Source organism: Alexandromys fortis, unplaced genomic scaffold (genome assembly GCF_014885135.2).
Source record: "Alexandromys fortis isolate MF-2015 unplaced genomic scaffold, M_Fortis_MF-2015_v1.1 scaffold_371, whole genome shotgun sequence".
NCBI classification, from domain to species: domain Eukaryota; kingdom Metazoa; phylum Chordata; class Mammalia; order Rodentia; family Cricetidae; genus Alexandromys; species Alexandromys fortis.
Window position 1 is genome coordinate 18,691 of NW_026068266.1, and position 26,991 is coordinate 45,681.

The 26,991-nt window shown below is 45.3% G+C and overlaps 1 protein-coding gene across 1 annotated transcript in view; it reads left to right on the forward strand.

Moving 5' to 3' along the window:
* Positions 1–26,991, forward strand: part of CUNH12orf56 (chromosome unknown C12orf56 homolog) — a 50,575-nt gene that overhangs the window by 4,036 nt on the left and 19,548 nt on the right. Inside the window, exons 2-6 of the mRNA XM_050131870.1 lie at positions 469–628; positions 6,341–6,413; positions 17,116–17,515; positions 19,926–19,999; positions 23,727–23,871. Of these exons, the coding sequence (XP_049987827.1) occupies positions 469–628; positions 6,341–6,413; positions 17,116–17,515; positions 19,926–19,999; positions 23,727–23,871 (852 nt within the window). The remainder of the gene's footprint in view (positions 1–468; positions 629–6,340; positions 6,414–17,115; positions 17,516–19,925; positions 20,000–23,726; positions 23,872–26,991) is intronic.

Below are 26,991 nucleotides of genomic sequence, written 5' to 3' on the forward strand. Positions count from 1 at the left end.
GAGAGTCCCCAGAAGACCAGAAGAGGGTGTCAGATTTCTTGGAGCTGGTGTTATAGGCAGTTGCCAGCTTCCAGTGTGGGTGCTGGGAACCAAACTTAGATTTCTGTAAGTCTCAGACATTCTTAAGCACTGACCCATTTTTCTAGCCCCTAGATACATTAAAAAATACTTAATACAAATAAATATGTGTGTGTTTGTGTGCATGGGTGTTGAGTGCATGAACCTGTGCGTGCATGCATATTTGTGTATATGCATGCATGTGTGTTTGTGCACGTGTGCTGAGTGCATGGACCTGTGTGTGCACAGAGAGGACAGAAGAACATATTGGATGTCTTTTTGCATCACTTTCTGTCTGACCCCAGTGGAAAATTATGGAAACAACTCACATGAAACTCGCCCTTAGTGTACAGGATTTATTTTCCCCAAATACGTAGGTGTTCTGTTCAATAAGAGCAAATTCTTTTTCAGATCGACGATTACCCAGAATTTTTGAATTCACCTGATAGAGAGATCAACCAGCATATTCGTATTGTCTATTCGTCAACCGTTTTGAAAAAAGCGTGCGGAAAATCCAAAGGTGTCAGGAAATTCCTATCTTCCCTTCACCACAGCAAGGCTGACAGGAAAGGTATGTAGTACATGATGTTAGAAAAACTCAGCTGCCTTTTTTTTTTTGAGACAAGGTTCCCCTACCTTTTAACACCCATGGATTAAAAGAATTTGTTTTTCTAGTGAAGAAGTATATCGGGTAAAGAGAAGGCTCATGCACCCGGGTCTAGAGTATCCATTGGCCGCCTTTGAGCCTTGGGCCTCCTACTAGGAAGGGATGATCATTTAAAAACATTTGTTCTTCAAAAAAAAATTTGGAACTGGATGTGGTGGCACACACCTGCAATCTCAGTCAGTACTTGGAAGGCTGAGGCAGGTCGATTGTGAACTCAAGCCAAGCTCCTATCTAGGAAAAGAAGTAGAAAAACAAAAGAGAAAAAATGCTGTTGCTGCATCCCTGGCTGTAGTTAAATTTGTAGAATGAGCTGTATTAGACCCTTGGAAACAGAGATCTTAGTATCCGGGATGGGGAATGACTGTGGTGTGGGCAAGGGGGATAACCAGGAAGCAGGACGGGGCCACTGGATAGAAAACTAAGAAGCAGCATCAAGTCATGGGTGCTCAGCTAATCTGGCCAAACAGGGTTCTTCCTAAGGAATGCTGCGGTGGTCACACATTACCTGGGGAATATGGAGGATGGGGACTCAAATGAGGCTCACAGAGTGACCATGGATAGAGGATGCAGGGTTCTGGGATTCTTACTTTTGAGATAGGTTTTTTTTTTTTTTTCTTTTTTTCTGCATAGCTCGGGTTTGTGGTTGAGAGAACTTGCTGTTCTTACAGAGGAGCTCGGTTCAGATCCCAGCACCCACAGGGGGCTCACAGCCATCCATAACTCTGGTTCCAAGAGATTCGATGCCCTCCTCTGACCTCCATGGGCACCAGACACAGAGGTGGTGCAATGCACTTATGCACATAAACAAATAAACAAGCAAACAATCAAAATGACTGCATCCTTAGCAAAAAATGGGAACTGGGAAGTGACAGTCTGAGGTGGCCCGTGGGTAACCCCTTCTTTGAGCACCCATTTACTGTCTGCTAGACTCCAAGTCAGAACGAGAGCCTTCCAGAGTCAGCCACCCAGTGGAAGGAAGTCGTGTCATGTTTTTCCCCTTTAATGGACAAGCACCTCTGCACATGGGTACCTCCAGCATGGAAACTGTTTGTCCCGGGCACAATTAGCAGGGTTATGAAATCCCTGGTTGCTCACCAAATCTCTTGTTGCACTAATTAGGGTAGCGAACTGGCGTTGCTTGCCTTAAATGCATATTCAACCTGCCTGCAAGCCTAGTTTCCTTGGCTCCTTTTCAACATGGATAGGACCATGAAAATATATTAAAAGAACATACTGAATTGGGTTGAAGTTTGTGAAATTGCAGTGGCTAGAAACTTTGCAAACGATATTAAACAGTGAAGAAATTATGTTGTTGTGTACATATTTGTGACTAGTCGCAGAGTCCCTTCTGTCTGCTCTTTACCTTCACCCCAGAGATATTATCAGACACATTTTTCTGCATGCTGGCCTTGAATGCACAGAGATCTACCTGCCTCTGCCTTCTGAGGCGCACCACCATTCCTGGCCCCATCTGACATGTTTGTGCAGATGTTCTTTGAAACACAATCCTACCACCACCACAAGAAAAAACGATACACATTATAAGATAAGAGCATTCATTCTTCCCATCATGATGATGTTGAATGTTTTATGTTTTATGTTGTCTTGCACACTGTTTGACTAGGGTATTCCTATATATGTAGGACCCTGTGGTTCACCTCCTGTAGGACCCCAAGGTTTAGCCCCTGTAAGACCCCATGGCTCATCTCCCGTAGGACCCTGTGGTTTACCTCCTGTAGGACCCCGTGGTTTACCTCTTAGCTGCTCTGTTATGTGGTCCTACAGGAAGGGGTGGACTCATGCCTGTCTGACCAGCTGTGTGAAAATAGCTATTACCATAGTCTTTAATGTTAAGGATGATGTCATGCCAAGAGAAGCAGCAAGCATTAACTACTGAGTAGTTAAATAAAGACAATTATTAGCACTGACTGCTAACCTCATGGGTGAAAGCCCAGGGAATATTTTTATCGTGTGGCAAAGTCGTCCACTCTCCAGTCACCTTGAATATCTGAACAGAGGAAACTCAGAGTCCAGATCATCTGCAGTAAAAATACTTGGTTTAAATCAACAGATACAGTTGTTAGGTCCAGCTTTTTCAAGGGCTATAGAGAAAAAGCAGTTTTTTTTTTCCCTCTCATGAACATGCATGTATTCTTATGTGGGCCACAGCATTTTGGATTTTCTGTGTTTAGATGCGGAGTGGCTATTAAACGTGGCTCACCAACTTTGCTTTACTGAGCCAGCATCTGAGATAAAGGAACCCAACGGGAAGGCAGTTAGGTACACACTTTCAGTTCATGGTCAGCACATCCTGGTGTTTTGGGCCTTGGCATGGCAACACAGGGTGGAAGGGAGCATGGTAGAACAAGTTCAGGTCAGTTCAGAAAGGCAGAGCAAGGGAGGAAGGGGTTCAGTTCCAATTTCTTCCCAGTCCCCATTTTGTGAACATTCTACCACCTTCCAGTGGTGATGTGGGCTTGGGAGTAAGCCCTTGGTAGACATTGCAGCCCGAGCTATAGCAAACTCACAGGAACAAAACCCCTGGCAACAGAGTGGTGAGGATGAACTCTTCTGAAGTTCTGGGAAGAGAATGGACCAAGATTACTTAGTTTCAGGTACATTCTAGTATAGCACCAGCACACTTACTACCATCATTGACCTATTTTACATCAAGTTGAATTATGTCTAACACATTCGGCCATCAAACATGAATGCTATAAGTTTCAATTTTGGTTTAAGCAGCTTCATGTGACTAGTGGTCTCTGTCATAGCTCTAGAACCACAGATGACATCATAGAGACTTCAAAAAAAATCCAGACTAACTTCCAAAACAGAGTGAAATATGATGTAAGAAAATGGAACGGAACATGGTGTGTGGCACTTGCTTGTGATCCGAGCACCTGGGGGTGGAGGCAGGAGGGTCAGGAGTTAACTGTCACCCTTGTCTGCATAGTGACCTTGAGGCAGGCCTCATCTATATGAAACTTTGTCTCAAAAACAAAAGCATGGGCTGGAGAGGTGGCTCAGTAGTTAAGAGCACTGACTGCTCTTCCAGAGGACCTGGGTTCAATTCCTAGCACCCACATGGCAGCTTACAACTGTCTATAACTCCAGTTCTAAGAGATATGACATCTTCATACCAATGTCCAAAGAAGAAATTTGAATAAATTAGTTTTTAAAAAAGAAAATAAAACCAAAAGCAAACAACAAAACAAAACAGAAACAAAAAAAAAAGGAAGGAAGGAAGGAAGGAAGGAAGGAAGGAAGGAAGGAAGGAAGGAAGGAAGAAGGGAAAATGCAGCCAGTGTGGTAGCACATGTCTGTGACCCAGCACTTGGGAGGCAGAGGCAGGAGGATCAATGCAAGTTCAAGGCCAGCCTGGTCTACATAGCAAGTTCAAAGTCAGCCTGGTCTACATAGAAAGTTCAAAGTCAGCTTTGTCTACATAGCAAGTTCAAAGTCAGCCTGGTCTACATAGCAAGTTCAAAGCCAGCAAGGCTACACAGTAAAATAAGACCAAAGAAATGGACCCAAAAGTCACATACATGCACACATGCACACGTATATGCACATATGTATATGTAAGTTAAAACATAGAACATTTCCTAAAGCTAATGAGGTAGAGAAGATCTAGAGCTAGAACAAGGTTCTGGGGAGGGTCAGGTTGATGGGAGTTTTCACATAATTCTGCTCAAACATCTTCACAGGAAGAGAATTTCTTCCTCTTGCAACAGAGAAAGCACATTTGCTGCTCTACAGTCTGCTCTGGTTTCTGTGATAACATAAAATGACAGGAGGTGCTTAAGGGGAAGGGCTCATTTGTCTTACAGTTCCAGGTTACAGTCCATCACTGTGGGAAAGCAGATAGTCATAGCCACAGGCAAGAGCAGAGAGAAGGTAGGTGCATGCAGCCCATGCCTGGATTGGTTTTTCTGTTTTTAAGTCTAGGACCCAAATTAGGGATTGATACTGCCCACAGTGGAACCTGCTGTGGAATGATCCTCTTGTACGCTGTGAAGATTTGTCACTTGAATTGATTTAATAAAACACTGATTGGCCTGCAGCCAAGGCAGGAAGTATAGGTGGGGCAACCAAACTAAGGATGATGGGAAAGAGAAGGATGAAATGAGAGGAGTTGCCAGCAGACACAGAGGGAGCAAGAGATGAATGTGTCATGCTAATAAAGGTACTACCACATGGCAGAGAGTAAATAAGAAATATGGGTTCAGAGCTAATTAGTACTAAGCCTGAGCTATTGGCTGAGCATTTATAATTTATATTACGCTTCTGAGTCATTTATCTGGGAAGCAACTGCCAGGTATTGTGAACAGGAAGGCAGCAGGGAAGCATCTGACTACAGGGAGTGTCTTCCCACTTCAGGTACAGTAACAAGACAATTTCCTAGGACATTCTTACAGGCCAGCTTGACCTAAAAAGCCCCTCACTGAGACTTTCCTCTAGGTGATTCTATATGTGTCAACTTGACAGTCAAAACTAGCCATTGCAAAGTTCCTTCTAAAGAGTGTCTTTAGTGTACATGTGTTGGGACTTTTTGTACAAGTCTGTGTATGGGGTATATGTACATGCTTCTGTGTTGAGGCCAGAGATCTATATCCGGTGTCTTCCTTGGTTTCTCTCCAGCTTATTTTTCTTTTTTCTTTTTTTTTTTTTTTTTTTTTTTGATTTTTCGAGACAGTGTCTCTTACTGAACCTGGAGTTCACCTGTGGAGCTAAGCTGCCTAGCCGATGGGCTCCAGGGATCCTGCTCACAACTCCCATCCCAGTGCTGGGGCCACAGACAGATGCCATAACCCCAACCTTTTTGTTTGTTTTGTTTTTTCGAGACAGGGTTTCTCTGTAGCTTTGGAACTAGCTCTTGTAGAACAGGCTGGCCTCAAACTCACAGAGATCCGCCTGTCTCTGCCTCCCTCCTGAGTGCTAGGATTAGAGGCGTGCGGCACCACCACCCAGCTTTTTTTTTTTAGATTTATTTATTTATTTATTGTATATACAGTGTCTGTCTGCATGTATTGCCTGCAGGGCAGAAGAGGGCACCAGATCTCATTATATGGATGGTTGTGAACCACCATGTGGTTGCTGGGAATTGAACTCAGGACCTCTGGAAGAACAGCCAGTGCTCTTAAGCCATCTTTCCAGCCCCCATAACCCCAGCTTTTACAAGGGTGCTGGGGGTTCCTATCAGGTTTTTGTGGAACAGGCGCCTTTCTGACTGAGCCATCTCCCAGCCCCCTGAAAAATGTTTTCAGCTGGGTAGCACTATGAACATTCTCTCCAGAATCCACTGGGCTGGCTGACCAAAGACTTGGTGTCTGAGCCATTGCTCTCTGGAGAGTGGGATGGCTTCAGGATTTTGTCATTCTTGCCTGTACCTGCAGCCTCGAGTATGTGGTGTCTAGGAGATCAGACATTCCACCACCACAGAAGCAGACCAAGACCTACTTCACTTCCGGGTCCCCATTACAAATGAAGACTTCAAGCTGACAGAAAGAGGCAGTGACAGTGGCGCTGGACTGCTGTGTGACTACCCTTGATGACATTAGGTCCTCAAAAACTCACATCATTAGTTAATGACCACATCACTTTTTTGTTTTTAAGTCAAGCAAGATAATAATGGACCTACTTTTTGGAGAAGAAAAGATCCTAGGAGTCCGAACAAATCCTCTCTCAGGTAAGATTATTTTATCTTGCTGATCAAAATTTATGTTGCAGTTTGGTTTGTTTTAAAAATATGTTTTTACATATTGTATGTGTGGTGTGTGTACCTGTGTGTGCACACGAGTGTGTGCATGCAAGTGTGTGCATGTGAGTGTGTATGTGCAAATGTGTGCATATGAGTATGCATGAGAATGCACCACAGTGTGCACGTGGAGGCCAGAGGGTACATTGTGGGTTCTAGGGATTAAATTTAGGTCATCTGCACTGGTACTTGGTACTTCATCTGCTGAGCCATTTCACTGGCCCTCAATTTAAAAAAATACATTTGTCTACTACTTGCTTTAGATTCATTCTGTGTATATCATGTATGTAGCAATAAAAAATTATTTTGAAAAACTTTTCCAAATTAAAATCCAGTTAATTAAAATGACATAATATGATATTATATTTTTCATTTTCATGGAATATATACATACCACAATATCACATTAATAAATTAAAGTTGAATTAAAAATAATTATTAACCTTGTACTCTTTGTAGAGCAAAATGTTAGGACTTGTAACATTTCTTGGTTTTGCTTTTTCTTTTTGAGACAGGGTCTTAGATAGCCTAGGCTAGCCTCTAACTCACTATGGAACTAGGGATAACACACATAGCGCACAGACACACATGTAGGCAAAACACCCACACATAAAATAGTAAAGTTTTAAAAAAGTTACTTGGCCAGTGTGGCAGCACACGCCTTTAATCCCAGCACTTGGGAGGCAGAGGCAGGTGGATCTCTGTGAGTCTGAGGCCAGCCTGGTCTACAGAGTGAGATTTGGACCAGTCAGACTACCTGGTGAGACACTGTCTCAAAAAAGAAAGCACGGGGGGGGGGTGTTGCTTTGGGGATGGGATGTAGGACAGCTGGTCAAGCACTTGCCTAGCTGTGGGTTTAATATCCAGAACTGAAAAAGAAAACAAGCAAAAAAAAAAAAACAAACAAACAAACAATCCAAAACAAAACAAACAGAAACTGGGGGAAAAAAAAAACCAAAAAACCCAAATCTTCCAACCGTTAGTTTTATTCCAACCTGTAAATGGAGACTGTTCTTTCTTTTCCAGCCGCTAAGACCCAAGTAATCACACAGAGACTATATTAATTACAACACTGCTTGGCCTATTAGCTTACTTCTTATTGGGTAGCTCTTTCATCTTAAATTAACCCATTTCCAATTAATCTGTGTAGCCACAAAGCTGTGACTTTTACTGGTGGCAAGGTTCTGATATTCTTCTCCTTCAGCAGCTACACGGCTTCTCTTTGACTCCGCCCACTCTATATCTCTGTTCAGATTTCCTGCCTGACTTTATTCTGCCCTGCCATAGGCTGAAACAGCTTATTCATCAACCAATAAAACAACACATATATGGAAGGACATCCCACATCACCAACCAACCATTTTGGACAAAAAATGTTGTCTACAGTGACTGTAATTTTCATGAAGGTGTTGGATTACAGTGTAAGAGTCTCTGTTCCTGTCAGCTTGCTCCAGGCTTTTGAGGTTCCAGTTCCAACTCTATTTGAAGTTAAAACTTAAGAAAAACTCAACTGGCTCAGGCAAAACAGGTGTTCTGTTTAGCCCTGCAATCCAGCTCACAACAGTTGCCAAGGTTTCTTTAAAATGGTGGTGTTGGGGCAGGGACACCAGCCTGTGCAGCTGAATCCCATCCTCCTGGTTTCCCACGGGGCGTGAGTGGCAGTTTGTGGAGTACCATCTAATGTCATATGGGAGCCACCCAGTGTGCACAGCCAGTTCCTCAGACTCTGTGCACTCCCTGCCATCAGTGCTCCCTCATCATGGTGAGAACTAGAGTCTTTGCCAAATATTTTCTGTGAACTACTCCAAGGTCTGGAACAAACTTGTCAAGTGGTTGTTTCTCTTTCTCCACCCTGCCTGTGTTGCAGAATATTTGTTTACACTGTGTGAAGATGTGTTCTTGTGATTGGTTTAGTGAAAAAGCTGAAGAGCTTATGGGTGGTGGTGCACGCCTTTAGTTCCAACACTCGGGAGGCAGAGGCAGGCGGATCTCCATGAGTTTGAGGCCAGCCTGGTCTACAAGAGCTAGTTCCAGGACAGACTCCAAAAACTACAGAGAAACACTGTCTCGAAAAACAAAAATCAAATAAACAAACAAAAAGGCTGAACAACCAATAACTAGGCGGGAGAGAAGAGGCAGGACTTCTGGGGAGAGGGAACTCTGAGTTAGAGTCCAGGCATGTGGGACATGCCCATGAGACACTGAAGAAGTCAGACATACAGAATAAAGGAGAGTTAAAAAGCCACATGGCAGAATGTAGATGAATAGAAACAGGTTAATTTAAGTTATAAGACCTAACTGGGAACAAGCCTAAGATAAAAGCCAAGCTCTCATAATTAATAAGAAGTCTCCATGTCATTGTTTGGGGACTGGCCATCCAAGAAAGTCCAACAAGAAAGATTCGTGACAGCACTGTGTCCTCTTCCTAGCCTTTCTTGCTAAACATTCTTGCTGTCCTTACAGAGAGTGTGTAGGCTTTTGTGGACACCACAGTGGATCTCTGGGGCAGCAGCTGTGTGTTTATTTGCCCTGGCTCAGCCAGGGAGGACTGTTGGACACCTAGGCAGTGAGGGTGTGTTGATACCCACTCCGCTGACATCTGCTTGGGAGGCCTGCCTCTCCAGGTTGAGTCAGTGTTCCGATTGCATGTTAATGAAGACCACCCTGAAGTGCAGAAGGCCCCCAGTCACCAATGCTGTTTCGTCTGTTACAAAAAGTCCACAGGGCATATATTGTCCTGATGATGGTGCTAAGCATCCAGGGCAAGGGCAGGGTTTGCCAGTCGAATTGAAGAGCTGGTTTCCCTGAAGCACTCCTGCTGAGCCCTGCTGTTGAGGTTGGCTTGGTCATTAGTATGTCGGAATCTGGGACTAACCTTCCCAAGGTGGCATTGCTGTTTACCTAGTGTGTGCTTGGCCAGGCCATGTGAGGAGATGGCCTGGGTCAGCTGGAGTGTCAAACAAAGCTGACCTGGAATAAGAGCAAAACCCTGTAATTTTCTAAGCCTGGCTGTGTACCTTAGTCTCCATCCCAGGCTACTGAATCCTCTGCTTTGGCTGTGGGGCTCAGCAGTCTGCTTTTGCTGACTTCCTGAGGTATTCTGTCAGTGAGTCACCAAGGCTGGTTACTGTGCTGTGTATCCACAGTTATGTCGGTCTTCTTGACTGTGCACCCCCCCCCCATTCTCCCTCTCCTTCTGATGCCCACCCCGCTCCCCCGAGGGTGCCAGACAGATAAACACACAAGCACTGAGCCATACCCCTCGGCACCAGCTTCTCTTTCCTCACTGTAGACACCCTGGGATGAGCCTGGGCATCTCCCACCAGCACTACCGAACCTGTGACCATCCCAACTCCATTCCTGGTAACACCCCCTTTGCCTGCCCAAAGCCCAAGTGACCTTTTCACAACATTCGTTTCTTTTTTTTAAATATGTATTTATTTATTATATATACAATATTCTGTCTGTGTGTAATGCCTGCAGGCCAGAAGAGGGCACCAGACTCCTTTACAGATGGGTTTTTTTGAGCCACCATGTGGTTGCTGGGAATTGAACTCAGGACCTTTGGAAGAGCAGGCAATGCTCTTAACCTCTGAGCCATCTCTCCAACCCCACAACATCCGTTTCTTGAATAAAATCCTTTGGTGGCTTCCACCCACTGCACAGGAAACAAAACCTTCTACTGAGTAGATGTCCCTGAACTCTCTGCCTATTGCAGCTTTGTCCTTTGTCACTTCTTCAACAGGTTCAGGGGCAACACACACCTCCTGCTCCACGCGTTCCCTTCCTCATGCCTCAGGTCCTGGTTTAACCCCTGCCAGGTGGTGGTGGTGCATACCTTTAATCCCAGCACTCAGGAGGCAGAGGCAGGCTGATCTCTGTGAGTTCGAGGCCAGCCCAGTCTACAGAATGACTTCCAGGACTGGCTCCATAGCTACTGAGAAACCTTCTCTCAAAAAATAAAAACAAAAACAAATACTGCAATCTCAGAAAAAATCTTGTCTGATAACTTGGTTCAAACATACTGTCAACAAAACAAACAGGAGAAACAAAACAAACAAAAACCCAAACATGCACAGGTTCCCTTTATCTGAGTTTATTCTGTCAGTTACAATCACACGCTGTTGTGCCTTGCCTGTCTTCCCTCTAGACTGACAGCTCCCCAGGGCAGACCGCTTGCTCTTGTTTGCTGAAATCATACTGTGTTGGCTACATGCCTACCATACAGCGCTTTTGTCTCTCTGTGGTGGTGCCCGGCATCACACCCAGGCTCGTACTCGTTCTTAAGCAAGTCCTCTGTCACCAAGCTACAGCCCCCAGCAGAAGGTGCTTAATGTTTCTCGAGTGCGTGATTGTGCTCCATACATAAGGCTTAGCCAGACTAAGTGGTTTGCGGGAATTGATTTGACCTATGCCATGTGGTGTGAGCTTGCACTGTCGCTGTGAAGGCCGTGGTTGCTGAGCTCATGGTGGAAGCAAGGAACCAAATGAACATTTGAGCGTGACTTCAAGGCTTGAAAAGATGCAGGGAGAAGCAGGTATGGCCAAAGCCATTGACGTGCTTTTAGCGTCAACCGTCACCATAGCACATTTTGGCTTATGCTAGTCCCCAAATTTCTGACAAATACTCTTGTCGTTTCCCCCATTGAGAATGATGAATGGCTGGGCTGGGAGGTAGCAGCGCACACCTTTAACCCTAGCACTTGGGAGGCAGAGACAGGTGGATCTCTGTGAGTTCGAGGCCAGCCTGGTCTACAGAGTTTCAGGACAGCCAGAGCGACACAAAGAAACCTCTGTTTCAAAAACGCAGAAACAAAAGAAGGTAGAATGACGAATGGTTAGCATGGTCTAGACACTGAAGAGAGAACCTGTTGAGACTGGCACTTAGAGCTTAGACTTTACAAAGGAGTTTGTTGAAATAGCAGGGTGACTTGGAGAGTTCCACACTCGTTCACAGGGGTAGCCTTCTCTCGTCTGTTGCTCTAGTCACACACAGCCTAGTTATTGTCTTCGTGTTCTCTGTTAGATGAACAGTGCTGAGCACAATCAGCCAGGGCTAGAATTGAACATGAGTGATACAGGAAAGGAGAGGAAAGAGCCATGGGTTGGCCCAGGTGGCTCTGGGTGTGTGGGGCACAGGACTCTGCTCTGATGTTTGTCAGACAGCTTCCTTTTCTCTCCCTGAATCCTGTATCCTTCCTGGGGCAGCCACGTTTGAAACTCACATTGTCCAACTCCTGCTACTGGACAGAAGCCGATTTTCATTTTGAATTAAAATCCTAGGGAAGGGGTGCTGGAGAGATGGCTCAGTGGTTAAGAGCATTGTCTGCTCTTCCAAAGGTCCTGAGTTCAATTCCCGGCAACCACATGGTGGCTCACAACCATCTGTAATGAGGTCTGGTGCCCTCTTCTGGCCTGCACGCATACACACAGACAGAATATTGTATACATAATAAATAAATAAATATTTAAAAAAAAATCCTAGGGAAGGTTTGTAACTATCGCACCGGGGCAGCTGACTGAAAATACCCAGCCTGGTGTGGGGACCAGAGGCTCTGGAAACACGACAGCTTGTGTGTTGACACGTGGAATCGGGAGTCTCTACATAAAGGGCGTGGGGACAGACAGAGTTGTCTCTGTTCTGAGCGTGTTCTCGCAGTGTCGGCTCCGTAATTAGACATCAGAACCGGGAGCCTGAGCGAAAGGCAGGCTGGGTGGAAACACTAATTAGAGGGCCGAAGGATATGCGCAGGTGCAGAGCTTCTCAGCGCCTCTTAGAAGCAGGCCGAAGCCTAATTATGAGAAGCTGCCAGTCAGAAGGACGCTGCTATCTTGGGACATCAGACTTAGAGAAATGCCATCGCTTCGGGACAGCAATAAACAATGGGCTTTCAAGGCCTAGGGGATGGAAAACTGACTGATCTCTGACCATGAGTGTTTAGGTTTCTCTCTCCTTAGGATGACTTCGTTAGTGGATATTTCCATGTTTTTGTAGATCTTATGAAATAAAGCACAGGGAGTTATCTTAGTTTTTTAAAAAAAGTTTATACTTGTGTATGAGCAAGTGTATGTTTTTGTGGGAGTGTGCCCTTGCATGTGTGGAGGCCAGAGGATGATGTCAGATGTCCCCCTCTGAAACAGGGTCTTGCACAGCTAGCCTGCAAGCCTTAGGGATCCTCCTGTCCCTGTCCCCCACCTCCTGAGGTTCTGGGGATCGTCCTGTCTCTGTCCCCTGCTCCTGAGGTTCTGGGGATCCTCCTGTCCCTGTCTCCCACCTTCTGAGGTTCTGGGGATCCTCCTGTTCCTCCACCTCCCATGTGTGTGCAGCAAGCATTCTTACCTTCCTGCGCCATCTCCTTGCCCCCCCCCCCTTTTGTTTTTGGAGAAATGTCTTCTGGCCTGGTGAAGAGTTCTGTAAACCTGGGAGTCGGGGATGAAAACCAAGCTCTCCCATTGTTAGTGGAATTTTGGCTTGTTTAGCAGCTTAGTTTAGAGCACTCACCCTCCCGGTTGCCGTTTCTAGAGATGCCATTGCAGCAAGTCCGTGCAGTATCTGTAAGAAGAAGGCATGTGAATTGCATCACGTGGCCCACACATTTAAAGGCAGGTTCCCTAAATGTGGAAAGTATGATGGGTGGCACATGATCTCATGTGATGTAGTAGCGACAATATAGTCTGTGGGTTTCTCACACACAGGCTTTGGATGTGTCCTTCAGACTTAAGTGACTGTATGTCTCCCATAGATGGGGCGTCTTGACATTGCAGCTCCACAGAGGAACTTGACATCCAGGGCTCAAACCCCATGAGGACAGAGATGTTCTGGCATCCTTCGACTGTATTCATATTTCCTCCCCAAGACTCCATTGCAAGCACATCCTCCTTTAACTGAACAAATACTACAAAGCAAGAAAGAAGGAAATAATGTGACAGGGCAGAGCTCACTAAAATAAACAAAGATAGAGGGGCTGGAAAAATGGCTCAGTGGGTGAGAAGGCTTGCTGCTCTTGCAGAAAACTTGAGTTTGGTTTCCAGCATTGATGTTGGGTGACCCTCAACCACCTGGCACTCCAGCTCCCGTGGTTCCAGTACCACCCTGGGGCCTCTGTGGGGACCTGCACACATGTGTATGTACACATACATAAGTAAAAACAGGAATGGGAACAGTAGAAAGGATGACCACATCGTCTTCCTTCCTTCTCGACTGTCATAGTTCCTTTTCTTTATTCTAACAATTCCCAGTGATGGCAGGCATTTTGGAGAAGGCTAGTGCTCCCCCCCCCCCACTTTCATACACACTGAATTTCCATAGTATTTATGGCAGTGCATAAATTCAGGAGACAAAGACTCAGTAAGCGTTGGAATCCGGTCACTATGGGAATGCCAAGCCCTCAGCAGTGTTTGCTCATCTCGGTGCATGTTCCCGGCAGCTGCTTAAACCTCACTCTGAAACTCAATGCCTTATGCACACCTCAGTATTCACCGTGCTACAGTGTTGCCCAAGAGAAACTTTGTGACTGTTTCATAACCGCCATGTAGATGTTGTTATTGAGTTAAAGCAGCTGCTGCCTAAATTTTAGACAAGTGACATTTCAGCTGTAGCCACAGATGTTGAGGTGCGGAGAGTGAGCCAGTGGCTGGAACTTAGAACAGTCAATAGTGCCGTACAGATAAGAATGGATGCTGTTTGTTTAAAATTCACCTAAGACATGGGCTTGACAGATGGCTCAGCAGTTGAGAGCCCTGGCTGCTCTTATAGAGGACACAGGTTCCATTCCCAGCTCCCACATGGCAGCTCAGAACTGTCTGGCAGTCCAGTTCCAAAGGATCCGATGACCTCTTCTGGACTACACACGGCACACATGTGGTGCTCAGATAGACATGCAGGCAAAACACCTGTGTAAATAGATATTAAGATAAAATACCCCTGAAAAAGACCCCAATCTAAGAACAAATTTTAAAAAGTACCTTTCCAGGTTTTTGGAGGTTCTAATCGTACAAAAGAGAAAGGTACCCTTACTATAAAAACATAAGCCATTAGTTGAAGATGTTAATAGTGTTGGTACTTACAGTTCCAGTGTCTCAAACACTTCGTAGGTCTTTTCATATCTATTCCTTACCGAAACCTTTGCAATTGGTGCACCCATCATTCCTCTTTTCAAATTAGGGGTTCAGAGCCAATTAAAGTGTCAAATACCAAAATTACTAAATAAAAATTTTTATTTGTATTTGTATGTGTTGGTGTGTGTATACCCATGTATGTGCAGGTGCCTGGGGACACTAGAAGGCATTGTTGAAAAGGATTGTTGAGCTGGAATTACAGGTGGTTGTAACGCATCCGGTGTGAGTACTGGGAACAAATCTCTGGTCTACTGCAAGAGCAACAGTAGCTCTTAACAACCACTGAGCCATCTCCCCAGCCCCCAAAAGTTTAAAGATCTAGCTGGCTTTTATTTGTGATTCTAGAATCAACCACTACCTTAATCTATGAAGTAAAATTATTCTTATGAACAGAGTAGAAAAAGATGAACTTTAAGGCGGAAATAGACCAAAGAAAGCAGAACAGAAAACAAAGCCTGCTTTGGTCTTCACAGCATCTATGGAGGGTCAGAGTGGAAGGCTGTCCTCCCGATGCTGAGTGAGGTTGAGTTTGGTTTCAAGGCACTTAGCACAAATCACTGCCTTCTGGCATCTGCTGAACCCTCACATAGGATTGTCTGGTGTGGGAAGTTCTTCTGTATATGTGTTGCTTTTAGTGGTTAATAAAGAAGCTGCTTTTGGCCAATGGCTTAACAGAATATAGCCAGGCTGGAAGATAGATAGATAGATAGATAGATAGATAGATAGATAGATAGAAAGTAGGCAAAGTTGGAGACGCTATGAAACTGCCAGAGGGGAATCTTGCCAGCCTCATGGTAAAATATAAAATAATGGAAATGGGTTAATTCTAGATGTAAGAGCTAGTTAGTAATATGCCAAGCTATGGCCAAACGGTATTGCAAATAATATAGTTTCTGAGTAATTATTTCAAGTCTGAGCAGCCGGGAATGAACAAGCAGCCTCCTACAACAATAGTCCAACACAGCGCCCTCCAGTGCTTAGCAGGGAGCATGCCACTGTGTGTGGGAGAGCCGGGCCCCCGGGCCTCACAGAATGACTTTCCATGCTGTGACTCTGCATCTCAGATTCTAGCTTATTTGCTCTGTGGCAGAGTGCAGAAGTTGAGGTGGGGTCAAGAGTGCAGAAGGTAAGGGTGGGACACTGGCTCCGAGGAAGGGACCGAGACTGTTAGACAACACTTGGGAACCAGAAGACCACGAGTTAAAGAAAGCATTAAAACAGAGAACCCTCCTTGTGTCTCTCTGCATTTTTCCCTTACAGGATCCATTAAATGTTATAATGAAAGAACAGTCAGGCTAAACTAAAATGAAAAAGTTCTTTCAGTGCAAGTATTGAGACTCCAAGAAGGCCCAGACTGTCCAGCATAAGAAATGCCAGCGCAGGGTGTGGTGGTGCAGAAGCAGGTGAATCCCAGTGAGTTCAAGGCACGTAGTGAGCTCCAGACCAACCAGTGCTACATAGTGAGACCCTGACTCAAAAACAAAAATAATAACAAAACTGAAATTTAATAAAGGGCTTCTTTGTAGGTGTGGTGGTTTAAAAGATGATGACCCCCAAAAGGAGTGGCACTGTTAGGAGGTGTGGCCTTGTTGAAGTAGGTGTGGCCTTGTTGAAGTAGGTGTGGCCTTGTTGGAGGAGGTGTGGCCTTGTTGAGGAAGCGTGTCACTGTGGAGGGGGGCTTTGAGGTCTCCTATGCTCAAAATACTGCCCAGTGTCTCAGACCACTTCCTGTTGCCTCTGAGTCAAGATGTAAGAAGTCTCAGCTCCTTCGCCAGCACCATGTCTGCCTGCACGCTGCCTTGCTTGCTGCCATGATGATAATGGACTAAACCTCAGAACTGTAAATGAGCCATCCCAGTTAAAAATTTTCCTTTATAAGAGTTGCTGTGATCATGGTGTCTCTTCACAGCAATAGTATGACCCTGGTAGTATTGTATGTATGTATTAAAGTGAAAGAGCACACTAAGAGATAGACACACCGTTTCCATTAGTCAGTAGCAATAGCAAGTGAATTGGTTACCATTTCCATTGCTTTGACAAAATACTTGACAGGAATGACGGAAGGAAAAAGGATTTGTTATGCCTCATGGTCTTAGAAGTTTCGGCCCACCATGGAGGGAAAGGTGTGGCAAATTCTTTGGCAGTAGCAGTGTGTTTTGGGGCCTGTTCGCATTGTGGTAAACCAGGGAACAGAGAACCCGGCCAGAGCCAAGGCAACCTATGGCGTTCAGAGGCCCTACCTCTGTGACCTACTTCTGCCAACCAGGCCGTGTGGCCGAAAGGCTCTACAGCCTTCAAAAATGATGCCACAGCTGGGGAGTAGGCACTCAACATGACAATTCAGATTCAAACCATAGCAGCAAATGAGGTCTGGTCCCTCCCCTCTCATGATTCGCATTGCATTGACGTGATACAGTTGCTTTCAGAGTCACGACTGCTGCAACCAGCGGCTGGATTCTCTTGGTTCCTCACTGTTAAATTCTAAGTATCATGTTTAATACTCTTTTGCTCACAGGTCCCACCAGGAGAGCAGCACGCCATTCAAGGACTCAACTCCCTGTCCTTCAGACCTCAACCAGGTGTGCCTTCCTGGCCACGGTGCCACTCGGCCTTTGCCTACTCCCTCCAGGAGTTGCCAGTCTACGACATCTACAGGCCAGGCTGCCTGCTGGTCGCCTTTTGCGTCAGGCGCAGAAGAGCAGGAGCTTCCAAGTCACAAAGGCTCCCCAAGTGAAATCCTTGTGAGGCTTGATAGGAGCAGGAATGACCTGCCCTTAGGAGATTCTCTCCCAGGTCCGCCTTCACAGGGCAGCTCCAGTCTAGAGAAGGAGGAGGCAGAGCTTCATCTGTATATTATTTCCGAAACCTCATCCATATTTCTGCACTTAAAGAGCTCGTGGAACAACTACATTATAGTAAGTGCCCTCACAAGCTAGCCTTGCCTCTGTGTGTTTGCTTTTCTGGGGGATGGCGGTGGAGGTGGGGAGAGGGCAAGCAGGCTTTCCTGTTCTCTCTCTCTGTTTTGGGGATTTAGACTTGGAATTTAAGATCATTGTGATAGATAGGAATACACCAAACTAGTAAGGGATGATTTTATTCAGGTGTTTGCAATAAGGAGATGCTTATTAATGAATGTCTTGGGGGATGGAGTGCTAGCTCTGTGGCTTAGAGCACTGCTGCTCCTACAGAGGGCCTGGGTTTGATTCCCAGCATCCACATGGCTGCTCATAGCCATCGGCTGCTCCAGTTCCAGGGGGCCTGATGCCTTTTTATTCTGACCTCATTGGGAACCAGGCATGTATGTGACACACAAACATACATTCAGGCAAAAAAAGTCGTTCATATGACAGAGAGGCGGGGGGGGGGGGCGCAGTGGCGGGGATAGTATCTCAGGGAAGGAGGAAGACCTTGGGTTTGTCAGGTGGCAAGGAAGCAAGGACGGTCATGATGGAGCCTTTCCAGGGGATTTGCAGTTAGCTGGGTGACACAGACTCAGATAAAATTCAACATTGTCAATATGTTTCTGTATTTACTTTTTAAAAACTTTATTATTATTGTGCTCATGCAAATGTGTGGTACAGGAGGGGCGCACGTGTGGAGGACAGCTTCGTGGAGTTGTTCCTCTCCTCCATCTTTACATAGGTTCTGAAGACTGAACTCAGGCCAGCAGAACAAGTGTCGTCACCCACTGAGCCATCTCCAAGGCCCCTGTTCTTGTATTTCCTTATTGCACTAGTGTAACAGCAATTGTGAGATTTATTTTGTTTTATTTAGATATTGTCTAAGTCTCTGTTTTCCTTTTCCTTTCTCTTCCCTCTCCCCTCTTCTCCTTCCCTCCCCTTCCTCCCCTCCTTCCCTCCCCCCCCTCTCTCTCTCTCCCCCTCCCTCCTCTCCCTTCCTCCCTCCCTCCCTCCCTCCCTCCCTCCCTCCCTCCCTCCCTCCCTCCTTCCCTCCCTCCCTCCCTCCGTTCTTCCCTTCCTTCTTTCATTTCTTTTTTCTTTCTTCTTCTCCTTGTGCTCACTCTGTAAGAGACCAGCCTTGAATTTGCAGTAATATTTCTGTCTTAGACTTCCAAGTTCTGAGATTATAGGCACAAGACCACCACATCAGCTAAAATGAGGCTACTGAAGCACAAAAATTTCAGCTCTTTCTTCAGTATTACACGGCAACTTTTTTGGTGGAACTTTAAGCCAGAACTCTCACTTTTGGTGATAAAAAAAAAATGGCAGGCATGTGTTTGATGGCTGAGCTACATCCTGCTCTCAGCTAAGGAGCCTTAGCTACACTAGGATTGGTTTATATGATTTACTAGCTCGCAGGGGATGTGTGATTGAGTCCAAGCACTCAGGAGACTCAAGCAGATCTCTGTGAACTCAGGGTCAATCTGGTCTACATAGCCTGCCCCAGGGCAGCAGAGTTACATGGTAAGGCCCCATCTCAAAGAAACAAAGACACAGCAGCAACAACAAAAATACTCACCCAAAATATATATGGGAGTCTGGAGAGATGGCTCAGAGGTTAAGAGCACTTGCTGCTCTTCCAGAGGTCTTGAGTTCAATTCCCAGGAACTATAGTGGCTCACTACCATCTATCATGGGATCTGATTCATATACATAAAATACATAAATAAATCTCTCTCTCTCTCTCTCTCTCTCTCTCTCTCTATATATATATATATATATATATATATATATATATACTCTCTCTCTCTCTCTCTCTCTATATATATATATATAGAGAGAGAGAGAGAGAGTTATCTTTGGTGATTACTAACTTTTGTTAATATTCTTCCAATAAAATTTTAATAACTATGAAACATTTTGTACAGAACAAATTGGTTAAAAGGAGTTTTATAAGTTTCTTAGAAAAGTGAAATACAAGGCAACTAAGTTTTTTCCTAACAGTACATTTCACAAGGATCAAAATATCTAAAATTCCTCTCTAAACATTTTTTAAAAGTTTTCTCCAAGTTAAAAATGCAAACAAATCCTCAAGAGAGGAAAATTGGTCTACTAAAAGAAAAATCTTATAAATTCTAATTTTCAAAATCAAAACTTAATTAACTTTTAAATTTTGCCAGTCACTGCATTGTTCCAATTTTAACACGTGTGCAGCAGACTCGAACATGAAAACTGTTACACTGAAATCTTTAGTGATCCTGAAAGAGTTCCTTGTGCTGCTCTCAGATAGCAGAATGGGTCCATAAGTGATGCACGCGGGATGCTGTAGGCAGGACTGAGGAGTGGGGATATGACATTGATCAGAACTAGAGATTAGTTTTGGGAGACAAACATTCTGACAGTCCCTGCTCTCTTCCTCATTCAGAGAGCTACTCTTTCACAAGATTCCCTACGCTCCAGTGAAGACAGTCTCGTCAGCGGGACTCCAAAGCCATACAGGTAAGGGGCAACGTGTGATAGACTCATGGGAGACTTTGCTCTGCTTATCTCTTCTTCTAGCTCTATGCTGTGCCTGTGTGTGTGCATGTGTGTGTGTGTGTGAATTGTGTGTATATGCATGTATACGTGTGTGAATGCATGCATATGCATGCATGTGTGTGCGTGTGCATGTCTGTGTGCGCATGTGTGGTGTGTGTGCAACACTTGCGTGTGTGGCAGTGTGCACACATGTGTGTATGTGTGAGTGGGTGCATGCATGCATGTGTATGTGTGCGTACATGTGCATTTTTGTGTGTGTGCATGTACACATGTGTGTGCATGAGTGCATTGTGGGCTCATGCACATGCGTTGTATGTGTGCAAGCACTTGCACACAGTGTGAGTGTGCTTATGCATGTGTGTATGTGTGTGAGTGTGTGTGTGTGTGTTGTGTGTGGTTGTCTGCCATACTTGTACCCCTACCTCAACATCTGCCATAAATTTTAGGTCTGCATTGACACAAGTTGAGTCCCAGAGGACACAGGACTAGCGTGCCTAAAACACAGTAAGCAGATGTGTAATGGGCATCATAGAAGGTGCCCCCCCCCCCCGCAGAGATAAACACAGTGGACTTGAGGACACTGGGCACCAGCCCCTTTCTCTGTAAACAGCTAACAAGTGGTGGGAATGGTGCCTTTCCTGTACCACTTCTGGGTTACCAAGTGGCCCTAGCTGGTGATGGCAAATTATCTTTTACTGCAACCCAGCCAATGAATGCAGATTTCATAGAATTAGAAAATCACCATATTTCTTTTTTGCAACTTTTGAAGAAAGAATAAATTTACTGCAATCCTCAGTGGATCAAAGCAGAGGAGTGGGTGTTGGGTCCTTGGGAACTGGAGGCAGAGACAGTTGTGAACCAGTGTGTGAGTGCTGACTATTAACCCTGGGGCCTCTGGACCAGCCAGTAGCTCCTAACTACTCAGCCACCTCTCCACCCCCTGGCACTTCATTTAAATGGTAGTTGAGGCTCATTCTATAGTAAAATGTACTCTATATTTGTGGAAACTTTACTTATGTTGTTTCTGGAGTTTTCAAGAAAGTATAAAGATTTTATAGTCTTTGAAATTGAAATACAGGAATCAGAAGTGGATGAATAGGGAAACAGGACCTCAAATTTATTCCAGTTTTATTCAGAGATAACCATGTATTAAACACTTGTAGCAGGGAAGGTGGTCACTGAAGCATCATAGGCCAGTGGCTATCATTCCATTGTACAGACTTGACAACTGAGGTCCAGAGAAGCTATCAACGTTCCTATAGTTGTTATCCAGCCTCATAACAGCGCCCATCTAGGATCTGGCCTCAGCCCTCATGCTCCCAATCACTGGTTTTCTGCCTGTAGGATTGCTATTACTGAAATTATGTTGATAATCTTTTCTCTAGCTTTCCCACTGGGAAGGACTCCATCTCTTCTTCCAGAAATTGGGTTTAATAAGGAAGACTCGTTGTCTGCCTTGAGGAGAAGAACATCAGACACTTTTAAAGGAAAGAGGCAGGCAGTGGCAGGGTCAACATTGCATACAGTAGTGGGGTAAATGGCTGTATCCAGGTTTTTGCAGGAGGTGGTAAAGTTGTTTTTACCTCAAGTCAAGAGTGTTGAGTCCACTAATCTATAGGGAACACAAACTGTTCTTCTCGATGATAGTTTACACACAGATATTCTAAGTAGTTACCTGTGGAGCTTGGATGGGTTCTTCCCCTCTCTTCCTTCTATACTAAAGCTCCAAGGTTTCCCAGCCAGTCTATGCAGGGCAGCAGGAGCTCCACCAATGAGGAATGGGTCTCTGAAAAGCCCCAGCCAGGAGCTTACCACACAACCAGTGAGTGCCCCTTCTAGTGCCAATTGCGATGTCTAAACACATGCCACATGAGGTCCATTTTAAAAAGAATTGTGTGTGTGTGTGGTGTGTGTGTATATGTATATGTGGTGTGTGTGTATGTGTGTGTTGTGTGTATATGTGTGTGTTGTGTATGTGTATGTGTGTATGTGTATGCGTGTGTATGTGTGTGTTGTGTGTGTATGTGTGTGTGGTGTGTGTGTGGTGTGTGTGTGTTTTGTGTGTGTGTATGTGTATGTGTATGTGTATGTGTGTGTGTGTGGTGTGTGTGTGTGGTGTTGTGTGGTGTGTGTGTTGTGTGTGTATGTGTATGTGTGTGTGTGGTGTGTGTGTATGTGTGTGTGGTGTGTGTGGTGTGTGTATGTGTGTGTGTGGTGTGTGTGTGTNTTGTCTCACTGGGAGTTTTGATCCTCGTTTTCTGTTGCTTGTGTGTGTTGTGTGTATGTATGTGTATGTGTGTGTGGTGTGTGTGTATGTGTGTGTGGTGTGTGTGTATGTGTGTGTGGTGTGTGTGTGTGTGGTGTGTGTGTGGTGTGTGTATGTGTATGTGTGTGTGTGTGTGGTGTGTGTGTATGTGTGTGTGGTGTGTGTGTTGCATTCACCTGCCATGGCATGCATGTGGAAGACAGAGACAACTTTTTGTTTTTTGAGACAGGGTTTCTCTGTGTAACAGCCCTTGGCTGTCCTGGAACTCACTCTGTAGTCCAGGCTGGCCTCAAACACAGAGATCCTCCTGCCTCTGCCTCTTGAGTGCTGGGGTTAAAGGCGTGCGCCATATGCCTGGTTTAGAAGACAGCTCTCCTTCGCTATGAGGCCTCAGGATTGAACACAGGCTGCGTCTCCTTCTCCCCAATGCCTTACTCTGCTGAGTCATCCCCCTGTCTCCTCTGAAGACAACAATTTTTGTTCAAGTTGCCAAAATTCAGCTGAGGGCCATAAATAATTACCATAGGTAAAATGAGATTAATGTAATAAACTATGGGAGGGGCTGCAATGCGGGTGGTCTGGAGAGATGGATTAGGGATTAAAAAGGTAGACTGTTCAGTTTTGAGAATTCACATGGGGCTGTTCGAAGTGGCCTGTCCCCCTCCATTTCCAGGGGATCTGATGCCTCTGACCTCTAGGGCACCTTCACTGGCGTACACACATACACACACACACACACACGCACTTAAAAATAACAAAAATAAATGGAACTTCAATGGAATATAGGCTGCACTGGCCTGTGGCTTCAGGGAAAGATCTAAGACAGGGTTGTCCAACCTTTCATACTTGAACAAGATGCCATCTGCAAAATTCACTCCTGTGACTGTTTAATCAAATGGCAAAACTGAAATTTTAAGCTGGACCTCAGCCATAGCTGTCTTCTCTAAGGAGAACTCTTGGTCTTTCAGTGCCTGTTTCCTGAAGAGTGAAGACCTACTTGACCCTATGGGGTCAAGGATGGAGATGATTTCCGGTGGCACCCGCGCAGAGGGAGGGAACTTCCATCTCCATAGTGGAAGAGCAGTTCTCACTGCTTGCCAGCAAGCACTTCTCAGCTTGACACCCTGTGCTTTCTGCTGAGCGGCAGCCTGTCAAACACAGACGTCTGTCAGAGTATGTGTAGCCTGCACGCCGCGTTTACAGCTGCCGGCCACTTGTGCCAAGCAGTGAAAGTGAGTTAGGGAGTGATAGGTACCATTTTGTGGGGGTGGGGTTTCCCTGCTTCTCAGTACTAAGTCTAGGAGTTCAAAGTTCACCTCAGATTCTACCAGCCTCAAACTTTTATAGACTTGTCAATAACTGTGATATTTGGGAACTGCCATTTCTTACATTTTACCCGAATCATCCTGTGTGTTTCCGTAGATCCGAGGAGAAAATTAAGCACTTCAGTCAACTGAAATCTGAACTCTTTCTTCAGGACAACACTCTGAGGAAGATTCTGAGTTTAATCATGGAACTAAGAATAGCAGCCCAGAGAAATTTTATTCTGAAAAGACTTTTCTGGAAAGTAAGTATCTTGTTCCTCATCTTTAAAACTTCTTTTATCTGGTTATCAAATTTAAGCGCAAATCAAAGTAGAAATGCAAGTTGTATTCTGATGCTGTATTTTAAAAATGGTGATTATATTTAATGTAGTCGTGTTTTAATATATAAAATTTTATGAGATAATTGATAATATGTGTGCATATGGGGGACAATGGGATGAAATGGAGCCACTGTACAAAGTAACCAAAGCAGGCTGCATTGGTATTGTCCAAGGAGAGGTGTTAGAAAGAAAGTTCTGGCATGTGTGATGGAGGAAAAGGAGAGTTTAACAAGTTTTCCTTTAGTAGGAATACATATTTTAAAAATGCTTTTAAGTACAGGATTGGTATTTTTTAAAAAATGTGATTCCCAGGGAATCCCAGTAGCTTGATTCTCACATGGTAAGCTAAAAGTGCTTCGTTCTCAGTTATGGTTGGAAAGTGTTAAGACGCCACAGTGATAAATGCTGGGTGTGCATGAGGCCACTGCAGTGCCCCTGGACACACATGTCACCCCCGCCTTCTTAATGAACAGCTATGAATTACACAAACACTCAGCCGTTCAAACAGTGAGCGTGACTTCACTGTGAGGTGCTGTGTATGCAGGGGACTAGCCATCTTGGTTTTCCAGATGGGCGCAGCCTGCTGTCTCAGTATGGGTGGCTCTGAGGATGTCCCTGGGACGTGGGTTAGCTGGGACAGCCTCAGGCAACTCAAGGTGGCCAACTGCCCTAATGATATGAAAGACCAGCTATAGAGAATAGCAGGTCAGTCTGTGGCAACAGGGCAAGGGGATTGCGCTGCAGCCTAAAATGGTCAAGAGTCATAGATCCTATTAAGAACACACCGTGCACACTTTGACTCTAGGACTTCACAGGGTTGTGGGAAAATACAGAGGTGGACACCAGGCACTGAAATAACCAAGGATGTTGATTATGAAAATGGAGTTCTTACAGAAAGGCTAAGGGAATTGGATTTTCGCCTACCCACGGAAACTGCAGACACCCCCGCCTGTGTGCTGCCAATTTAATCTATCCTAATCACATGGATTTGTTTGCTCAAAGACCTTCTGTAGACTTCCTTACGAAACTGAACACAAACACATATCTATAGTATCTAAAGGGGCCTTTGTTTTTAGCAGGGCAGGGTAATCAGTGGGAGCCATGATCTGGGTAGGGGAAGTGCTCAGGGAACTGATACAGCTGTCGCTTCTCCTAAGAAGGGTTGGAGCCCAAGCGTGAGAGTCACCTCTAGAGAGGAGTGGGCACACTGAGATGGAAGGGTGAGATCACCCTTGAGCATCGAGTTATCACTTAGCACCATGAGGTCCCGCTTGGCGAGGGTGCAGAAGCAGGTTCTCTGGGGGAACGACACAGAAGATTGTCAAATGTAGAGCCAGACGCTCGAAGAGGACTGGCAGGCAGAGCCCAGAGAAGTGTGCGAGGACAACTGGAACGCAGGCTTTGAAGTGGGGTTTTAAGTAGGAGGACCCGTGCTGCCTGGGGTTGAATAGGAGAACGTGTGTGGCTATTGGCAGTCCTGGCCTGACCTTTTAAACACCTCCAGTTTTAAAGCAGACCTTTAAAGTAGGTGGCGCTGTCGTGGAGCAGAAGGTTGGCAGAGAAAGGGTGAGGACAGGCTGTGTCATCCAAGCCAACCTTCATCTCTCCCCCTATTGTTGTTGTTTTCTTTTTTTTGAGACAGGGTTTCTCTGTGTAGCTTTGGAGCCTGTCCTGGAACTAGCTTTGTAGACCAGGCTGGCCTTGAACTCACAGAGATCCACCTGCCTCTGCCTCTGCCAAGTGCTGGGATTAAAGGTGTGTGCCACCACCACCCTGAGCTGGGTGTGATGGCTTGAACACCAGGTATTAGTTTCCGATCCCATCCTTTCCTCTGTTCTTTTTGTAGTACTATCTTCCATTCCCCCCCCTCAGTAAAGGCCTTTCTGTCCTCAAGGCTCTGCTCAATTGCCATTGTTCTCTTCCCCCTTTTCCCCAGTGGGGAGCCAGGTCCCTTGCTCCTTTTGATTTCTGGACCTAGTCTGTACATATGACTCTTTGCTATTTCTAGTCTGTGGGGCCCAGTTCAGTAGACACCATCTGCACTTGGAGGTGGCCAAGGACAGAGGGAGTGGAATTTTAACTTTAGTTAATTTAAATAGCCCCCATGGCCAGCGGCTACCGTAATGGGGATTGGCAATTTCCAGCATCGCCCACAGCATTTTAATAACACAGCAAACATTTATTATATTCCTAATCAGTGTGAGACAAGGTCACATGCGTTAGACATGGGAGTGGGGTTAAGACAGGGTTCCTGCCCTCAAGAATCAAGCATGGTCACACTAGCGGTTGGCTCAGGTGCCTACCACAGCATGCTCAGGCCCAACACAATGCATGCATATGCCATGCTGGAAGCAGTTTTTATTAAATAGAACTCTTATTCTCTTGTGAAAAGTTAGGACTAAAACCACCCATTTCATGTCTCACACTTGAAAATCCTAGCCATTCTTCAGCATAGTGCCGGTAGCTGGACTAAAGAGACTTTAAATTCTGCTTGTGGAATGTGGAAGGGTTATGTGGATAGAGGACACACACACACAGAGGACACACAGTCTTTGCATGCTTCCGTGGCTCCTCTATGGTCCTGACCATACAAATACATGGATATATGGATATCCCGGAGTTTTATCTTTGCTGTCTTTCTTTGCCACAATGCAAAGTTCATTTACACAAAGTTAGCGTCTGTGGCTAAGGAAGACAATGTTCTCAAATCCTTTCAGGAGGATTAACTTCTCTATTTAAAAGATTATCCTTCGTGGTCCCAGCTAAAGCCCTGGCTTTACCAGAGCCTGGGCGATATCCCCCTGGAGCTCACACAGAAGTAGGGAGAGTAGATGTACTTCCAATGTTCAGTTCTGGGCAAGAAAAATCAAGATTTACATCTCCATTGCTTCTTTAAAAATCAACTTTGTGGAGGCAGGAGAGATGGTGCAGCAGTTAGGAAAGAACACTGATCTTGCAGAGGACTGGAGTTCAGATCCCGGCACCCACATGGGCGGCTCACAACCACTGTGTCCTCACATTCCGTGGATCTGACACCCTCTT